The sequence below is a fragment of the Gracilinanus agilis genome, chromosome 2 (assembly GCF_016433145.1).
Source record: "Gracilinanus agilis isolate LMUSP501 chromosome 2, AgileGrace, whole genome shotgun sequence".
Classification (NCBI taxonomy): domain Eukaryota; kingdom Metazoa; phylum Chordata; class Mammalia; order Didelphimorphia; family Didelphidae; genus Gracilinanus; species Gracilinanus agilis.
In genome coordinates this window covers 621,031,126-621,048,802 of record NC_058131.1, presented here as the reverse complement: position 1 = coordinate 621,048,802, position 17,677 = coordinate 621,031,126, and the positions used below count along the sequence as shown (strand labels likewise).

The 17,677-nt window shown below is 39.5% G+C and overlaps 1 protein-coding gene across 1 annotated transcript; it reads right to left on the bottom strand.

Moving 5' to 3' along the window:
• Positions 1–1,600: 1,600 nt before the first annotated feature.
• DUSP5 (dual specificity phosphatase 5) lies at positions 1,601–17,052 on the bottom strand. The gene is made up of 5 exons (XM_044660179.1): positions 16,957–17,052; positions 16,012–16,042; positions 13,520–13,701; positions 9,337–9,556; positions 1,601–2,004 (listed from the first exon to the last, which is right to left on the bottom strand). The coding sequence occupies exons 1-5, from the start codon at positions 17,050–17,052 to the stop codon at positions 1,601–1,603; spliced, it is 933 nt and encodes a 310-aa protein (XP_044516114.1).
• Between the last annotated feature and the right edge of the window lie 625 nt (positions 17,053–17,677).

Sequence of the window (17,677 nt, the reverse complement as noted above, 5' to 3'; positions counted from 1 at the left end):
GAAAATAGGCATTACTATACATAGGCAGGATTATAAGTATATTGAGGATTCAGGATCCAAATGTCATTTGGAAACAAATTCCTGTGATATTAATGCACTCATTCCAAGAACTACTTACTGAAAGACTAATTTTCTTTGAGACATCACCCAGAAACTCGGTATATTTTTTACATTTTTATTTTGCACTATAAAAAAAAAAGCAACCAACAATATCTCAATACAACATCTCAGCTTTCTTCACATTCACGTTATGTATTTCGGGAAATTATTGCCTCTTACCCTGGAGGAATAACTGAGACAAGTACCATGGTTTTTGGACGACACTGTAGATCTACAAAAAGACAGTAAGCCATTACAGCTTAGAGATGAACTTCAGGGCAAGGATGGGAACAATGTCATAGAAACACAGTACAGATTGTTATGAGCAGACATATGCACACAGACACACACACAAACAGGTAACCAAGCACGTACACAACAGGCAAGCTAGGTACATCAAATTTTCAATGCTACTGACCTACAGAGCACAAGAAGGTATTGTTTTCTTTCTTTTTTTTTTTTTTTTTAATTTTAATTCTTATTTTAAAGGAGCTGGGGGTTTGGTTGTTTTTGGTCTACGATTCAGCAGTTTTCAAATAGTAGAAGTGTCTGTTTTTTCAGGGTATGCCAGGAGATATTCAAGTATGGAGAGAGCCAAGCTGGGGAGTAGGCTCTATCTTAATTAATAGGCTAGCTGGGTCCCTTTGCTTCACCCCAGAAAGCATCAAGTTCTTGGGAGTATTCACTCTAAAGCAGTGGGAAACCCAGAAAAAAAAAAACTCAGCCACACCTGTCCCAGTAAAACTGCCCCCCATTCTGCTACCACTAGAGTGTGTATGACCATCTTTATCTCCCATCACACTCTTTTTCAAAGTTTCCAGAGAAAGGTTCCAAACAATGTTCCTAATGGGACAGACCTGGCATGGTTATTTTCCTGACTGTAGCTGGTGATCAGCTTATGCCCTGAAGTCACAGGAAAGTTATTTAAAAAGAAAAGCTAAGTAAAAAATAAAACAGGTTGGCCAAACCCAGCCAAAGTTCTGGTACTATTAACCCAAGAAACTCAAGGTGAGAAATTGTGCTTCCTTCAGAGTCAATTGGCTTTTGAAAGGTCTCCTCCTCTTGGCTGTTGCAGGTATTTATTGCCTACACTTAGGAATGAGAAGGCAGACCATGAGGTGGTAAGGAGTGAAAAGAGTCGTTTAAGGAAGAGGAGGAGGAAGAGAAGGAAGAGAAAAAACAAGTCTTCCAGTAGCCAGGAAGTTTTAGGCCTGGAAGCACAGTAGTTGGTGCACCTCACAGCACATGAATGGCTTGGCATCCCATAGTCACACTCCATTGAGAACTTTTCCCCAAAGTCCATCTAGTTTAATCAATGTTTACAAGCCTGGCTCTGGAGCAGAACCAGCTCTACTTCTCAGAACCACCCCACCATGGCCCTGACTTGAGCTTGGATAGAATCCATGAGGTCATCAGTATTGCACAGTTATGAAATGTCTCAAGTTTTAGAAATCACAGTTGCTCTTCAGGGCTCCCCACCATTTACTACCTCTTCCTGCCTTCAGCAGGTGGAAGATGCTGTAATGGGGCTCAGCTTCAGCTGGTGGACTGGCGAGTGGATGGGCACTGTTGTCAGCACCGAGGTAGGGAACGAGTAGCAAGAGCCTTCAAACCCCGGGCTCAGAGTCAATTCATCGGCAAAGAATGATGCAGCTGCCTCCCTCTTGCAGGAGGAGACCTGGGGGTTGGGCATGGAAGATAGAATCTCTGATTCATACTGCAGGAGTTGGCCCATGAAGCCAAAGTTGGGTGAGATCATGCTTCTCCTTTGCTTAATGTAATCAAAGGCCTCCTCCAGGCAGAATCGCTTGGTTTTCATGAGATAAGCCATGCAGATGGTAGGGGAGCGGGAGATTCCAGCCTCACAGTGAACCAAGATTTTGCCACCAGTTCGCCTGACATAGTCTACAAAAAAAGGAAGAGGGCCAGTTATTAAGAAACCAAAGCAAAATTAAAAACACAGGCGTTATCAAGAGCAAAATTACTATCATAGCACCATAGATGTGGAGCTAGAAGTGACCATCAGTCTATCTGGCAAAATGAATGGCTTGAATTGTGTAAAGAAATCGAAGTCCATGGAGGTTAAGAGACATCCAAGGTCAGGGGCGGGATTGAACTCAGGTCCTGATGTGGAAGCCAGTGTTCTTCCAATGGACCAAAACGTTAGGCTCTTAGATCACCACGACCTTCAATGCTATTGCCTGATATTCTCACCATTAAAAGCCAACAAACCCTACTTCAGCAAATGAGAGTGTGTACCTCAGGCCTAGGGGATTTCAAGACCCAGTAGATTGGATGCTCCTTGAGAGCTAGAACTAATTTTGCTTTTCTATTCATAGCCTCAGTACCTGGCCATGTAAACACTTAATAAAGGATTCTTGGTTAACTTTTCCCTTTTGTCCAGTGCATGTCATAGTATTGAACACACATAGTACATATATAATAGATATCTGTGGAGTGGAATGGAATTGTGTCTAAGAATTCTAGAACTCATCCAATTTCTATTCCACATAGGAAATTTAGTGTCAGGATCAGGAGATTGTCCTCTACGTAAGTAGCTCAATATTTAAACCCCCCGTATATGGAGTATGAGGTAGACCTGCCTTATAACGAATTCTCTAAAATAAAACAGCTATTCCTACTATAAGGTATTGGCCTGAAAAACCTGATAGAAGCTCTAGACTTAAGAGGTTCTTAACCTGGAGTTTGTAGTTTTTTGGAAAAATGTTTTTATTAACTGTATTGTAATAGTTGGGTTCTTTGTAATCCTCCATATTTTATTCTGTGCACTTAATAACATTATGGGATGGGAACTTTAGCCTTTACGAGATTTCCAAAGGGGTCCACAACACAAAAATGGTCTAGAAAGTAAATCTCGAAAAGATCTTAGAAGCCATATAGCATTCAGTTCTTCATTTTACAAAGGAAGACTGAAGATTAAATGATTTCCCCACAGTTATACAAATTAAATGCCTTTGACAATACCACCATCTCCATTCTCTTGTGAGTTGGAAGGAAAATGAAGGTGCAGGTTTTGGTTCCAATAGAGGCCACCTCTCTAGGAGAAGCAGGTCCTAAGATTTTGGAGGGACACAAGGAGAAACCTAGGCAAAACTTCTTTCCTGCCACAACCCCTCTTAGTCCTTCAGATGGCATATAGCCTGGCTGTGTGCAACAAGGCAGGGATATTTTTTGCTCAACTCCCCTGAGATTCCCACCAACCAAATGTACAATAAATAGGCTACAATCTCTAATTACAGCCCTATCCAAGTGATGCTTGGACTCAACTGAGGACATAAATGGCTTTGACAAACTACTATTTTGTGCAACAACAGGAGTCATTGCTTAAGTCACCACCACCAATTACTGTTATTCAGGTTCAACATTTAAAATAATTTTTTGAAGGGAGTGGGACAGGAAAGGTCTCATACCCTCAACTCACCTCCCCAAACTGCTGTGCATGCAGAGGAGCAGCTAGGATCTGCTGGCTTTTGAAAAGAATGGAGGGAGTAGGAGGGAAATAGGGGAGGAAAAAAAGCTCTACCAAAATGAAACTACAGAAATACATACATGGCCTTTTCAATTCTCTCTCTTACTCGGTGAGGAAATGGTTACGACACAGGATGTTAAATATAGCTGAATGTACGTAAGCACCAAGGGGGAAATTGGGTATGTGCAGTCATTGAAGGTTTTGAAGAGAGAGAGAAAGAAAAAAAAAAACCCTTCAATTTTGAAAGTTTTGAAATGAGTCAGCAATGTTAAATTCAAAGATAAGACACCTGTGAGATGAGGAGTAGGTGGAGTTTCCTGTGAGGCCAAAAGTCCCCTGAGCTTTTCAGAAACTAGAGGCAACTGGGGTAGAACTCTCAAGCTCTACCCAGGAATTTTTTGGGAGGGGAGGAGGAGGAGGGAAGAACAGAACGGAAGAAGGTGATGGTGGTGGCATGAGTGGAACGACTACCAAGGTTATGACTAAGAGAAGACTTTAAAGTTCTTAGTATGCTACAATTTTAAAAAATCCTTACCTTGTCTTAGTACCACTTCTAAGACAGAAATTGAGGTTAAGTGACTTAGCTAAGGTCATACAGATCTGTACCAAGGTCCTCTCAATTCCAGGCCTGGCATTCTATTATCCACTGAGTGAGCCACCTAGTTATCCTTGGGATGCTATCAAGAATCGACTCCTATCTGTTTCTTCTCTGGCTCTACCTGCCCACAGAGCTGTGGAAGGTTAGAACCAGAAGAATGGAAAGAGGCCTTTAGAGATCCTAATACATTCTTAACCTAAGGTCCGTGGACTCAGGATCCACGGAAGTTTCAGAAGGAATTAAGACATGAAAAGTATTATTTTGATAGCAGATTTCCTTAGAATCCTACTTTTGCATTTATAAGTATTATTCTGATGAGTCCGTTGGAATCATCATATCACTAAAGGGGTTCACAACACAATACTAGAGCCTTTGCTCTAGTCTAATGCCCTTATTTTACAGAAGTGACTTGTTTGAGATCAGGTTAAACAGAGTTCATAGAAGAGCTGACAATGAACCAAATCTTTTGACTGGACCATGCTCTATCTAGTAGGATCCCTTTTGGGAGATGGGCTTTCAAAGAAAGTAGCCTAAGTAATGGATTCATTTGGATAGTTTAATACCTAAATCCCCATGAATGGGGTTGTAAAGAGATGGGAGATGGACCTTATAGAAAATGACCAGTGGATTTAGAATTAGAAGTTCCAAACTGAAACCTTCCATTTCCTCCTTATTTATTGTGTTGGCCCCAGGCCAGTAACCTCTCTGGACCTCATTTCTTTTTTTGAGGAGGTGGGGTATGTTTCCCTTTACAACATGGCCAACATAGAAATGTTTTACATATGCATAAATCCATATCAAACTGCTTGCCTTCTCAAGGAGGGGATTAAAGGAGATGATTCAAATCTCAAAATTCTTTTAAAAAATTGTTATAATTGTTGTTCCATGCAATCAGAAAACTTTCTACTTAAAAAAAAATGCTTTCATATACACTCTTAATTTTATTTGATCCACATCCTATTATTCTAATTTTATACATCAGGAAACTGAGGCCCATAGTTTTAAGTGACCCACTCAGGGTCATATTGCCATTGAAGCATAAAACCCAAGACTAATTCAAGTCTCCAGATTCTTGTATTATATTGGTCATCTTTATATCAGTCTGTTTTCATCACATGTCCAAAAAAAAAAAAAAAAAAAAAAAAAAAGCCTTCTCAATTCCAGGAAGCTCATTTCTCCTTTGTGTTCTATTTTTTTTTTTTAATTGCCTGGTACCACTCCTGAGGAAGCCAAGGCTCAGGTCTGAACTTCTACTCAGGAGATCCATAGACCTGGCCGCCTCCCAATCTACGCCACACCTGTTTAAACCAAAGGGCACCTCGTAGGTGTTCCTGACTTAAAACTTCCCTTCTAGTCTTCATTGCATTGCTCCACACCCCCTTAATTAAGATGCATTAGTCCTCCCTTCCGCTGGGTAATAGCCTGGGAACCAACCTGCAAAGGTTTTCCTAACACTGAGTGGGGGTTTGGGTTCCCATCTATATGGATTCCACACACACAGGCACATGAAAGCTACAAATAAGGGGACAGAAGTGGATTTCATTACCTCATTAAGGAATTATCTGGAGAATTAACTAACAGAGAAGAGCAAAGGCATTCTTGGTGACTGGGAGAAAAGACTAAAAGATTCCCCAATGCGAAGCCATCATTTGGGGGCCCTCCTAATAGGCCCCAAAGGAATGCACTAAGCCCAGAGTCTCAGAGAATAAAGGTCTCTGCAAAAGTGGAAAGAGATTGTCCTCATCTGTTTGACTGTTTTGTTGTTGTTTTTTTGCCTCCGGCAGGATTTCCTTTGGTTGGAGTTTCTTGTTTGGCTGAAATCATCCTTATTTACTGCCACTACTCCATAGCTCAGAGTTCCATGTAATTGCTGCCTGTGCCTTGTAATTACTGCTGCTTCGAGCTGGTCCTTCCTGGACACCTGCCTTTTCCAATGGACCCAGAAACAAATTCTTCTTAGAAGAAATATCAAGTCTCCCTGTCACGACAGAAGGCAATGACAGGGGAAAGAGACAGACCTAAAACTGGTAAGCCACCACAGGTCTTAGGGTCATTTTCCTCATCCTAATAGGCTCCTTCTAAATCTGGCCATCCAAGAGTCTATGATCCCCATTAGAGTAGACACAATGGTGTGACAAGCAGCATGAGCACAACTATCATTGACACCCCAACCCCAAACCCTTCTCAACCTTTTTTGCCTTCTCTAAGACTCAAAGTGTTCAAACCTGAGAGATGGAACTATATTTAGCCTCTTTGCATTATTGTGGAAAAAAGACATATTAGAGGGGAAAGGACCTATTCTAGAACTTTCCAAAAAATGCAACATTTCAAAATATATCATGAAAAGGGCTTGAGGTTCTTTCAAGCTGAATGCCTCACTAACTTAAATTTTTTTTCCTGCCTTTTTTTTTTGTAATTGAAAAAATTTATTTAATTAATTTAGGATTTTTCCATGGTTCCATGATTCAAAGTTCTTTCCCTCCCCTCCTTTCACCCCTCTCCCATAGCCAACAAGCAATTCCACTGGGTTTTACATGTACCATTGATTCAGACCTATTTCCATATTATTAATATTTGCATTAGGATTAGCCCTTAGAGTCTACATTCCCAATCATGTCCCCATCGACCCATGTGATCAAGCCGTTGTTTTTCTTCTGTGTTTCTGCTCCCACAGTTCTTTCTCTGAATGTGGTTTTTTTCTCATAAGTCCCTCAGAATTGTCCTGTATCATTGCATTGCTGCTAGTAGAGAAGTCCATTAAGTTTTTTTTAAACCTTACCTTCCATCCTAGAATCAATACTGTGTGTTGGTTCTAAGGCAGAAGAGCAGCAAGGACTAGGTAATAAGGGTTAAGTGACTTGCCCAGGGTCACACAGCTGAGAAGTATCTGAGGCCCAGGGTCACACAGCTGGGAAGTGTCTAAGGCCAGATTTGAACCTAGGAACTCCCATCTCTAGGACTGGCTCTCAATCCACTGAGCCACCCAGTTGCCTCCAACTTACAAATTTTTTGCTAGAAGGATTTACTTTATCACATTATTCTTTATTGAAGATATTGTATTTTTTTTTAACCCTTGTACTTCGGTATATTGTCTCATAGGTGGAAGATTGGTAAGGGTGGGCAATGGGGGTCAAGTGACTTGCCCAGGGTCACACAGCTGGGAAGTGGCTGAGGCCAGGTTTGAACCTAGGACCTCCTGTCTCTAGGCCTGACTCTCACTCCACTGAACTACCCAGCTGCCCCTAGATATTGTATTTAAAAAAAAAAAAAAAAAACAAATTGAAGGTTTGTGTCAACTCTTGAACAAGTCTATTGGTGCCATTTTGTATGCTTATTATATCAGGCTGGGTAATATTTTGTTAATTCTCATAATATTCCAAACTTTTTCATTACTATTATTATTATTAAATCTGTTATGATGACATGTGCTTGGTGATCTTTGGTATTAACTAGTGTAATTGAGAGTCCTACCATCCCAGTTGCCTCTAGTTTCTGAAAGGCTCAGGGGACTTTTGACCTCACAGGCGACTTTGAACTTAGTTGATAAATGGGCTAGTGTTCTGACCTCTCTCCCTCAAGGATCCTTATTCCCAAGGACATAAAACGATAGGCCAAATGATAATCCTATAACGGCCGTCCTCTAGGTGTTCAAGTGAAAGCAAAACTTGACTGGATATGACAAACATTTTGTCTTTAAGAAATTACCACAGAACTGCAGGAGTGGAAACACAGAAGAAAAGCAACTGCTCGAACACATGGGTTGATGCAGACATGATTGGGGATGTAGACTTGAAACTACCACACCAATGCAACTACCAACAATTTAGAAATAAGTCTTGATCAATGACACATGTTAAAACCAGTGGAAATGTGTATCGGCTATGGGGGGGGGGGGAGGAAGGGGTGAAGGGGAAAGTAAGAGCATGAATCATGTAACCATGCTAACTTTTCTAAAAAATAATTATTATTAAATGTTAAAAAAAAAAAAATAAGAAATTACCACAGCAGGGCCAACCCTCAGTAACCACCACCCTGATCAATCCATAACCATCCACATTGGAGGGAAGACCCTTTGTGTTAATTATATATTAATACTTAATATATAATAAATATATATTAATTTTAAATGAAAGTAATTTGTACAGTTGTTTCTTAAAGATATAAATACTAGTGTACATTTAATAGACCACACAACATAACATAACTTATATGCATTGGAAAACCAAAACATTTACATGACTTGCTTTATTGTAATATTTGCTTTATGTGGTGGTCTGGAACTGAGGCATGCCAGTATTCCAGAACAGGCTTAAATCTACCCCCAGTCCTGCAAAAGCTGTTTGCCAGAAACCATGGATCCTCGTCATCAGGGCTCAGTGCCTATCCCAGTAGTTCCCAATTTCTTATAAATATTCCTAATTACATAAAAGTCTAGTTAGGATTCTTTGCTTGGAGGCTTCCCCCTGGCCCCACCCCATGTGACGTGTAACATTATATGGGAAAAATAGGAGGGTTTTTTTTTTCTCTTAGCCAGAATCAAGAATCAAAGCTTCAGTGAATAGCCTTATTAAATTCTATTAATCCATTTGTCTCAAAAATTAAAGCTCCTATTCACTCTGCTTACTGTGTATGCAGTACTGACCTAGTAATACAAGATGGGATCTCATTTGTTCCATGGCACAGTTTGGTTTGGGGGAGGAGAGGGGCATGTGATGTCACTATAGCCTTTGTTGGAACACGAAAAATTCTAAGGAGGGAAAATGAAGGCGAAAAGCTGCTATTGGCAGCAACCTTAATCGCCTTTCCTCAGCTTTCTCAGCAGTTTACTTGGGCACCTCTTGTCTTCCTGTCCTTTAATTTTTTCTCTTATTAAAAAAAACAATAAGAGGCCACAAGATTCAAGGACAGAAGGGAACCTACAATTCTAGTCCATCCCCTTATTTTATAGATGAAGAATCTGAGAATTAACTGGCTCAAGGTCTCGTAGACAAGAAGCAGAGGGGGGACCCCATTCTAGGTGCTCTCTTGATTCCAGTGTTCTTGCCACCATACCACAGCGCCCATTGGCACATCATGGGCCCCAGAGTCCTCCCAACTACCCCCACCACACACTTGAGTTTACCAAACAAAGAAAAATGATTGAACCTACCAATAAAGTCTATTGCTTCCTGAAAATGAGAACTGATGTCCGCTGTATGATTGTCTTCTACTGGAATCCATTTGTAGTCGAACTGAGAGGTGCAGGAATCTGAACTTTTCCTGGAAACATTGAGTAGGGCAGTGATGTGGAGATTGGCAAGGAACTCACACTTCGAAGCATGGTAGGCACTGCCAAGGTAGAGGAATGGTAGAATTTCAACTGGGCCACCCTGCAACACGAGAGGGGGAGAAAGGGGAATCAAAAATGTCATTATCTTATACTTTTGGGGGGAGGTAGAAAAAAACAACATATTCATCATATCTAAGTCATATCCAATAGTTAATTTTATGGTAGAAACAAGAGTTGATTGTTACAGCTCAGTCAAGCCAATGTGGGTGTCATCTCCATATTGGATAACTCTCCATCCTAGTATTATTGGTCTGTGACTCATCATGATGGCAAAGCTCATGAGGCAAAGTTATTCATTTTTTCTGTCCACATTTGAGAAATCCCAACTGCCCTCTTAGAACAGAGCCAGTTATTTTTATCTTTCTCTGTGGTATACTGGGTTCAAATCATGCTTCTGCCACTTATTTCCTGTATAATCTTGGACCAATGACTTCTCTTGGCCTCAGATTTCTTATATAAAAAAACGATTGACTTCCCATCTAACACTAAATCTGTTATCCTATGACCCTGCTTTATGGAAGTCTCAAGAGGTACCAGAATGAACACAGAACCTGGAATTCAAGAAATACATGATTAAGTCATTAATCCTTTGACAAATTTCCAATGAATGGTTTAGACTAGACAATCTTTCTTTCAGGTTCCTTTGAGCTCTTAACAGTTTAGGATTCTAAGAAGAAACCTAGGATTTCTTTAAAAGATAAAAAGCTTACCCCTTAAAAATAGATAAAATACAAACAGCAACAAGCTAACAGGCTTCTCTCTAAATCACCAACTTCTTTGAACTGTCTGAGGAGAAAGATAGGAGATATATAAAGCAGGTCATCCTCAAGAGGCCTGTATATAGCTGGTATTTCTATTACATTCAACCTACATGCCACACATTTAGACTCTTTAAAAGTTACAGTCTCAGAACTGGCAGGGAACTTAGGAGACCATGGAATTCAATCATTCAACTAACACTGAAGTGCCTACTATGCATTAAGCAATAGGGATACAAAAAGGCAAGAAGACATTTTTCTGCCCTTAATGAGCTTACAATTTTTAATGAAATTTCAAAAATGAGGAAGAAATCCATTTAAACCCAAGACCATCAAGTCAAAACCAAAACTGGAATGGTAAAAATGGGACTTATTAGGTTACTTAATTTGGCCTACTTAAAATTGATTGTAAGCTCCCTGAAAACAAGGTCCATGCTTTACTGCATCATTGTATCCCCCTCCAATGACTAGCATAGGGCTGTCTCTACATCTAATGAGTGTTGACTAAGTTTTATTGAATTGAATACAAAAATGCTCAATGGTAAAAATAGAGATCTGGTATCAGGGAGCCCCATTCTTTGATTTGGAAGTGAACCAGGCTGAAGGACACAGAAGTTATTTGTTCGCATTAGGCCCTCCTCCCCTTCCCCTCAGCCCACTGTTACTCCTAATGTTTCCATTTCCTGTCCTGGCAGAGAAAAAGACCATAATGGAAAGGCTGAATGGGTTGCCAGGCCCATGCTGGAGGGGAAGGATGATGGTGAGAAGCAGCTGGAAGTTCCCAAAGTTAATGAAGGTATGAGGCTTCTCTCTGGACCCAAAGCCAACAAAGAAAAATGCCTTCACTGAGGGAAGAGTCAAACCCTAGTGGTGGAACTCTCAAATCTAGACATACCAAGAGTTTTTCCTTTCCCTCCAAGCATTTGTCCTGAAGGCAAAAGGTGATGAATAAATGAAAACACAGAAACACTTTATTCTTTTTCTACCTTTAAAAAAGTCCCCTTGGGGATCAGAGACATGGGAGAGGGCTAACTTAACTGTCAAACTGCATGATAATGGGCTTATTTATTATTGTTGTGGTCTTATCAAACAAAACAGCATCTGTACACAAAAGACTGCCAATTGTAGTCCTTATTTCCTCAAGTTTTCATGGATTTCCAAGGGCCGATACCCAATGATGAGTGAGTGGGGTGAGGGCAGCCAAGGCAAGATTTCTGTGATGCTTTTGATTTACCTGGTAATCCTTTTTATTTTCAGTTTTCTGCCCTTAAAACCCATGACACAAGTTTCAGTGCCTGGAGACAATAAGTCCGGGATTCAAATCCGGTCTCATATTTCTGAGCTATGTGACCTGGGCACAAGTCACTTAACCCTAATTTGCCCAGCCTTTACCACTCTTCTGCCTTGGAAACTGATAAACAAAAAAAGTTAAGCATTTTTGCTTGAGAGATTTGGATTCTATATCTTAATTCTGCTACTAACTCATTGTATTATTATGCACACAATAAGTCACTTCCATTTTCTAATGCCTGTTCCCTCCTGAGTACACAATAATGAAGTTGAACTAAATGAGATTTTAAGAACTCCCTCTTGGTCTCAGGAGAGTATTGATACATTCTTAAGTTCTGAAATCTTGTCCTTTCCTTTACAGCTGAGCCAAAACATCCCCTTGAAATCAAATGAGTTTTTCTTTCCAGTTCTGAATCTCTCATTTCCAGAGATTATTTTTGGAGTTATGAGCCAATCTCATTTCAAAGGATCTCTAAAGCCCTGAAGTTTATCATAATCTTGCCCTGGTGGTGCCAAGGGATTTCCCCCAGTGCATCCCCAAGAGGTTGGACCGCCCACTGGGGTTTCACAACCTAATGATGCTTCTTGTTTCTCTTTCACTTGTTAAGAAACAAAAACAAAACAAACCCTAAACCAAACAGACCCCCCCCCCAATTTAGATTAGATCCTACAAGTTGTGTCCAGCGCAGGTAGTACCTGCTTTGAGTCAGCTCCATGGAACACACCACACTCAGCACTATTCCTTTTAGTCTATCCCAAAACTAATGGGAGGTCCTTGACCAGAAAGTCATGGAGGAATTATCACTCAGCATTTCCTAGAAACATGTTCCCAGGGGCATTAAAAAACTCCCATTCATTATAAAAAGCAAGAGCCTTAGATTTCAGGGTACATTTTAAAATCCCCTTGTATACCCCGTGGATTTCATCTAAACATAATTCCACTTAAAATTACTTGATGTTCCTATCTTGGCTAAAATCTTTAAGAATTCCCAGAAATCTACTTCTAAGCCCTACCACTAAATATTATAGGATGTTAAGATTCCTTGACTTATCTCGCTATTTGTCTTTCTGTAAGAAGAAAATAGTTCTGCCATTTCCCTACTTTATATAGGAAGTTACTCAAACATTTGGAGTGGTGGTGATGGTATCAAGCGTCCAATAAAATAACTCACATTTATATAGTACTTTACAGAGTACTTAAAAACTCTCACTCGAGTCTCATAAACAGCCCATCAAGGTAAGTAGACATCTATTATCATTCCCATTTTACAGCTGGGAACATGAGGCTCAAAAAGACTAAATGGCCTTGTCTAATGTCATAGGACCTTTGGATTTGTTCCCACTGACTCTATATAGTGAACTCTCAAGAAGAGCTCCTTAAAAGAAAAGGAATTTTGTACAAGAAAACTATTTTTTACTACATATAAGGATAGAATTCTTATGTTTTCTGGTTTCCTTTATTTCAGTAAGAGATTAGAGAAAAATAAGAGAAGAACCTGGTTAGGCATTCATAGAATTTTTTTGTTCCAGTTAAAAATACCAACATGACAGGGCTTGATGGTTATTAAGAGTGCTGCTTTGTGGAAGTTGCTGTACATGAATAAATAGGAAAGAAATTAAACACAGGAACTATTAAAAAGCCAGTTCAGAAAACTTCAGGAAAATCAAAACTGACCTGCAAGCATCTCTGAACCTCAACAATCCAGCTAATAATAGGATATCTTCCCACTTCCTCTTTTCTCCAGAAATTGTCAGCTCCCCATGGCTAGAATTTGTTCTACTTTGCTCGATAGCTGGACTCAAGCCCATTGTCAAAGGAATAGTGACAAAGGCTTGGGGCAGAGCATCTTCTGACTCTCTGAGCTGCCCACTAGCATCACTGCTCAGTTTCAAGAACAGGATGTGGGGTGCAGGATGCAGACAGGAAGGCTGGGGACAAGTTCCCCTAAACATACCTGATCATAAGCAGGTTTTCGGCTCATGTTCTGTTTCTCACAGTGACTGATGAGGTTTCTCTCTGTTTCAGTTTTGTCTTGTGAAATGGGTTTTACATCCACGCAACACTCAGGATATTGTGAATAAAAGGTCTCATATCCTCCTATTAAAAAAAAATTTTGGCAGAAGTCAGCAAGGAATTCTTATTTCACCAGAAAAAAGATAGCTAATATAGCCAGGTTCAGAATAATGGTCTAAAATAGTTCAAACTGAATCTCATTAGGGATGATTTCTTTTTCTTATGTCATCAAAAACACCTTAACAGTTACATTTGGTTTTTAAAAAGTTTATAACAGAAATGGCTTTTCAAAGAAGCCAGAGGGGAAATGATTAACTCATCCCACTTACAAAGAGGCAAGATACCATACCAAATTCCTCTTGAAAACTAGAGGCTAGTTCTTCCATTCTTCCAAATAAACATATATGGCAATATCTGAAAAGAATGGGAGTTTGCTATGGATGCATTTTCTTCTGTCAATCCATTCATGAAATTTTTAGGAACATGATGAAATATCTCTTAATAACAAGAGACGCAATCTCAGAGATAATGAAGTGGCAATTAGCTTGTTTGGTATGCTCCATCAGAGCTAAGAGCAGTGTTGATGGTCTTCCCTATACTTTACATTATTTCCCTCCCTTTTTTTTCATTGTGGAAAATTGATATTCCATCTAATGTTGACAAGTTCCTCTAAAACATTAGGTGAAATTCAGTAAAACATAAGTTCCTTGAGGGTAGGCATTTTGGTCCTTTTTATCACCAATGTCTAGCCCGCAGGGGCATTTTAAAAACTCTTATTAAATTGTATCAAAATATTTGGGGAAAGGATCAGTTAATCTATAGCAATAAATTTATCAATAGGCAATCCCTGGGCCACAATATAGGACAGTTTCACAAGTGGTTAAATCTCATTGTAACAAAAATATTATAGTTTAAAATGTTGATCAGGATAACCTGAAATGAGTATACTAGCACTCCTGTGACAAGACCCTCCCCCCTCCCACCCCAATCTCTACCAGTATGTATTTACAAACTAGCCAGCAGTTGTTATCTTCCAAATAATCAGTTTTAATACAAATAATATTTTAATTTTTTTAAATGGCAAAATTAAACACAAAAAAATTCTTCCAAGCATGTTAACGAGTTAATAGTTGCTTAGGACCCAATTATTAATGAGTTAGGATTAGATGAAGGGTAGCCCACTAATATAAGTAAATTTGGCCCTTTTAAAGATCACACACAACAGGAATGACTTAAATAAAAACCGTGGCATCAGAATTTTTTAAAGAAAATTTTTAGAATTTGAATTGAAAAATGGGTTGCCAAAAATAGCAGCTTTAAAATTGCAGAAAATTTTCAGTTTACAAGTCCAGAACATACATATTGCCTCATTTGATCTTATAACCCTGTAGTGCAAATATTATTATCCCCATTTTTACAGAAAACCGAGGCTGCTTCTCTTTAAGAGATTAAAAGACCTGTCCCACATGAATAGGCAGTTTTCAGATAAAGAAATTAAAACCATCAATTAGCACATGAAAGTGTTCTAAATCTCTTTTAATTAAGACAAATGCAAATCAAAACAACTCTTGGGACACTACCTCACACTTAGCAGACTGGCTAATATGACAGCAAAGGAAAATAATAAATGTTGGAGAGGATGTGGCAAAATGGGAACACTAATGCATTGTTGGTGGAGTTGTGAATTGACCCAACTATTCTGGAAGACGATTTGGAATTATGCCCAAAGGACTTTAAGTGACTGCCTACCCTTTGATATAACCATACAACTGCTGGGTTTGTACCCCAAAGAGATAATGAGAAAAAAACTTGTACAAAAATATTTATAGCTGGAAAATGGGGGGGGGTGTCCACTGATTGGGGAATGGCTGAACAAATTGTGGTATCTGTCGGTGATGGAATACTATTGAGCTGAAAGGAATAATGAAATGGAGGAATTCCATGTGAACTGGAGCAACCTCCAAGAATTGATGCAGAGTGAAAGGAACAGATCCAGGAGAACATTGTACACAGAGATACATGGTGGCACAACTGAACGTAATGGACTTCTCTACTAGCAGCAATGCAATGACCCAGGACAATTCTAAGGGAGAAAGAGAAAGAACGCTATCTGCATCCAGAGAAAGAACTGTGGGGAGCAGAAACACAGAAGAAAAACAAATACTTGATCACATGGGTCAATGGGGACATGATTGGGGATGCAGACTCTAAATGATCACTCTATTGCAAATATTAATAATATGGAAATAGGTCTCGATTGACGATGGATATGAAACCCAGTTGAATTGCTCATTGGCTATGGGATGGGAGATGGAGGAGAGAGGGGAAAGAGTATGAATCATGTAACCATGGAAAAATATTCTAACTCAAATAAGTAAATAAAGGCCTGTCCCAAAGTCACATGACTTAAAAATCGATGGTAAAAGACCTCACCGACAGCAAAGAGCTGGAACCAAGCTGCATTCTGGTAAAATTGGAATATGGCTAAACAAATTGAAGTGTTTACTTGTAGTAAGAACTGATGAATGTGAAAAATCCAGACATTTGGGAATACTTGTATGAAGAGATATAAAGTAATAAAAAAAATTTTCTTAAAATAATCACACACATATATAATAGTCATAGCAAACCACACTAAATATTAGAAGTCAAATCAAACCCCATCATCAGGGTTTGACAATGGCTTGGCTATGGTAGGTGTGTAGAAGGTAATTTTCAAAAATGATAGATATTAGAAGACAGCCAGATGAACCATCTGGATATAAGCATCCAGACTCAGAGAAATAGTCCAAATCCATTCTCCCTTACTAGCTGTGTGATCTTAAGGAAATCATTTAACCCCTGAGAGCCAGTTTCTTCATCTGTAAAATAGGGGTAAATAAATAATAAAGCACCTCTCTCCCAAAGAGTTGTTGGAAGGAGAAAGAGATTTTCAAAATGCCTTGCAAATCATAAAGCTATACAAGGGCTAGGCATTATTAAAAATAAAAAATCAAGTACACCTATATCAGACCACTTTTTAAAAAGGATCTTGAACACCAGTTATTTTGAATGAAGTACTTATTTTCGGGCACCTCTTTACTGTTTACTTTAAAGCCCCTCACCTCAGCCCTTAAACCCACTTCTGAGGTTTCTCATTCAGAATATATTCTAATTTGGGGTTTCACATTAGCAACAAATTTTCAAAGAATCACATCTTATTGTCTTGTTCTCCTATCTCAGACTCTAGACTCTTCTCTTGGTGCAGCAGTGAAATGGTTAATGCAATACAAGCAAGTCTTCAGCATCTTAAGAGGCTGGCTGCTGTGATTCCTAGAATGAGTCATCTTGCCATCAGTTAGCTATCTTCCTCCCCTCCCCCTCTTCTTGAGCACTAACACCCAAATCTCCCCTGTGGTCAACTTCAGCAAATGCCACATTGCTCATCCTCTGACCAGGTTCTTGGCCCTCAACAATGAATATACTCCTTGTCATGCTGACCGGAAGGAACAGGAATGTTTGCTGCTTGTCTGACTCTTGCAACAAGTAGCCCAGAAGAACCCCAAACCACTAACTCTTGGATCCCTAGGATCCACCCCTAAAAGCTTGATATTCAGATATTTCTGTGCAACAAATAGGTAGGACATCCCCCCCCCCCTTTTTGGAACTGTCTCTTATAAAATGGAGAGGCTCAACGGTCCCTTCCTGCTGTGACAATTAAATAATTAAAAGTGCTGAACAAATAGGCTAGGACAAGATTTGAGCTTTAGGATTAGAGCAGTCTAAGACAAAAGATTTTTTTTTTAATGCCTGCCTTCTGTCTCTGGCTGGAAACAGATAAGGCAACCAACTCCTCCCCCTCCCCTTTTGACTTATGGGTTGGCTGGAGAGATGGGGGATGTGGACATTGATACTGGCCAGACAGTTGACAAAATACTCTAGGCAGATAAAAGAGGCCCAATGTAGAAGAGGAACAGATAAACATGGTCTAGTCCCAGAGAGCTGGGGTCAACAATTTCAATTTTGCAATATCTTCAATTTGGAGAATACACAGCCAAGTGCTAGGAGTAGGAGATCTTGGCTGTAACTGCCCTTAAATATCTGCCCACATAGATAGGGT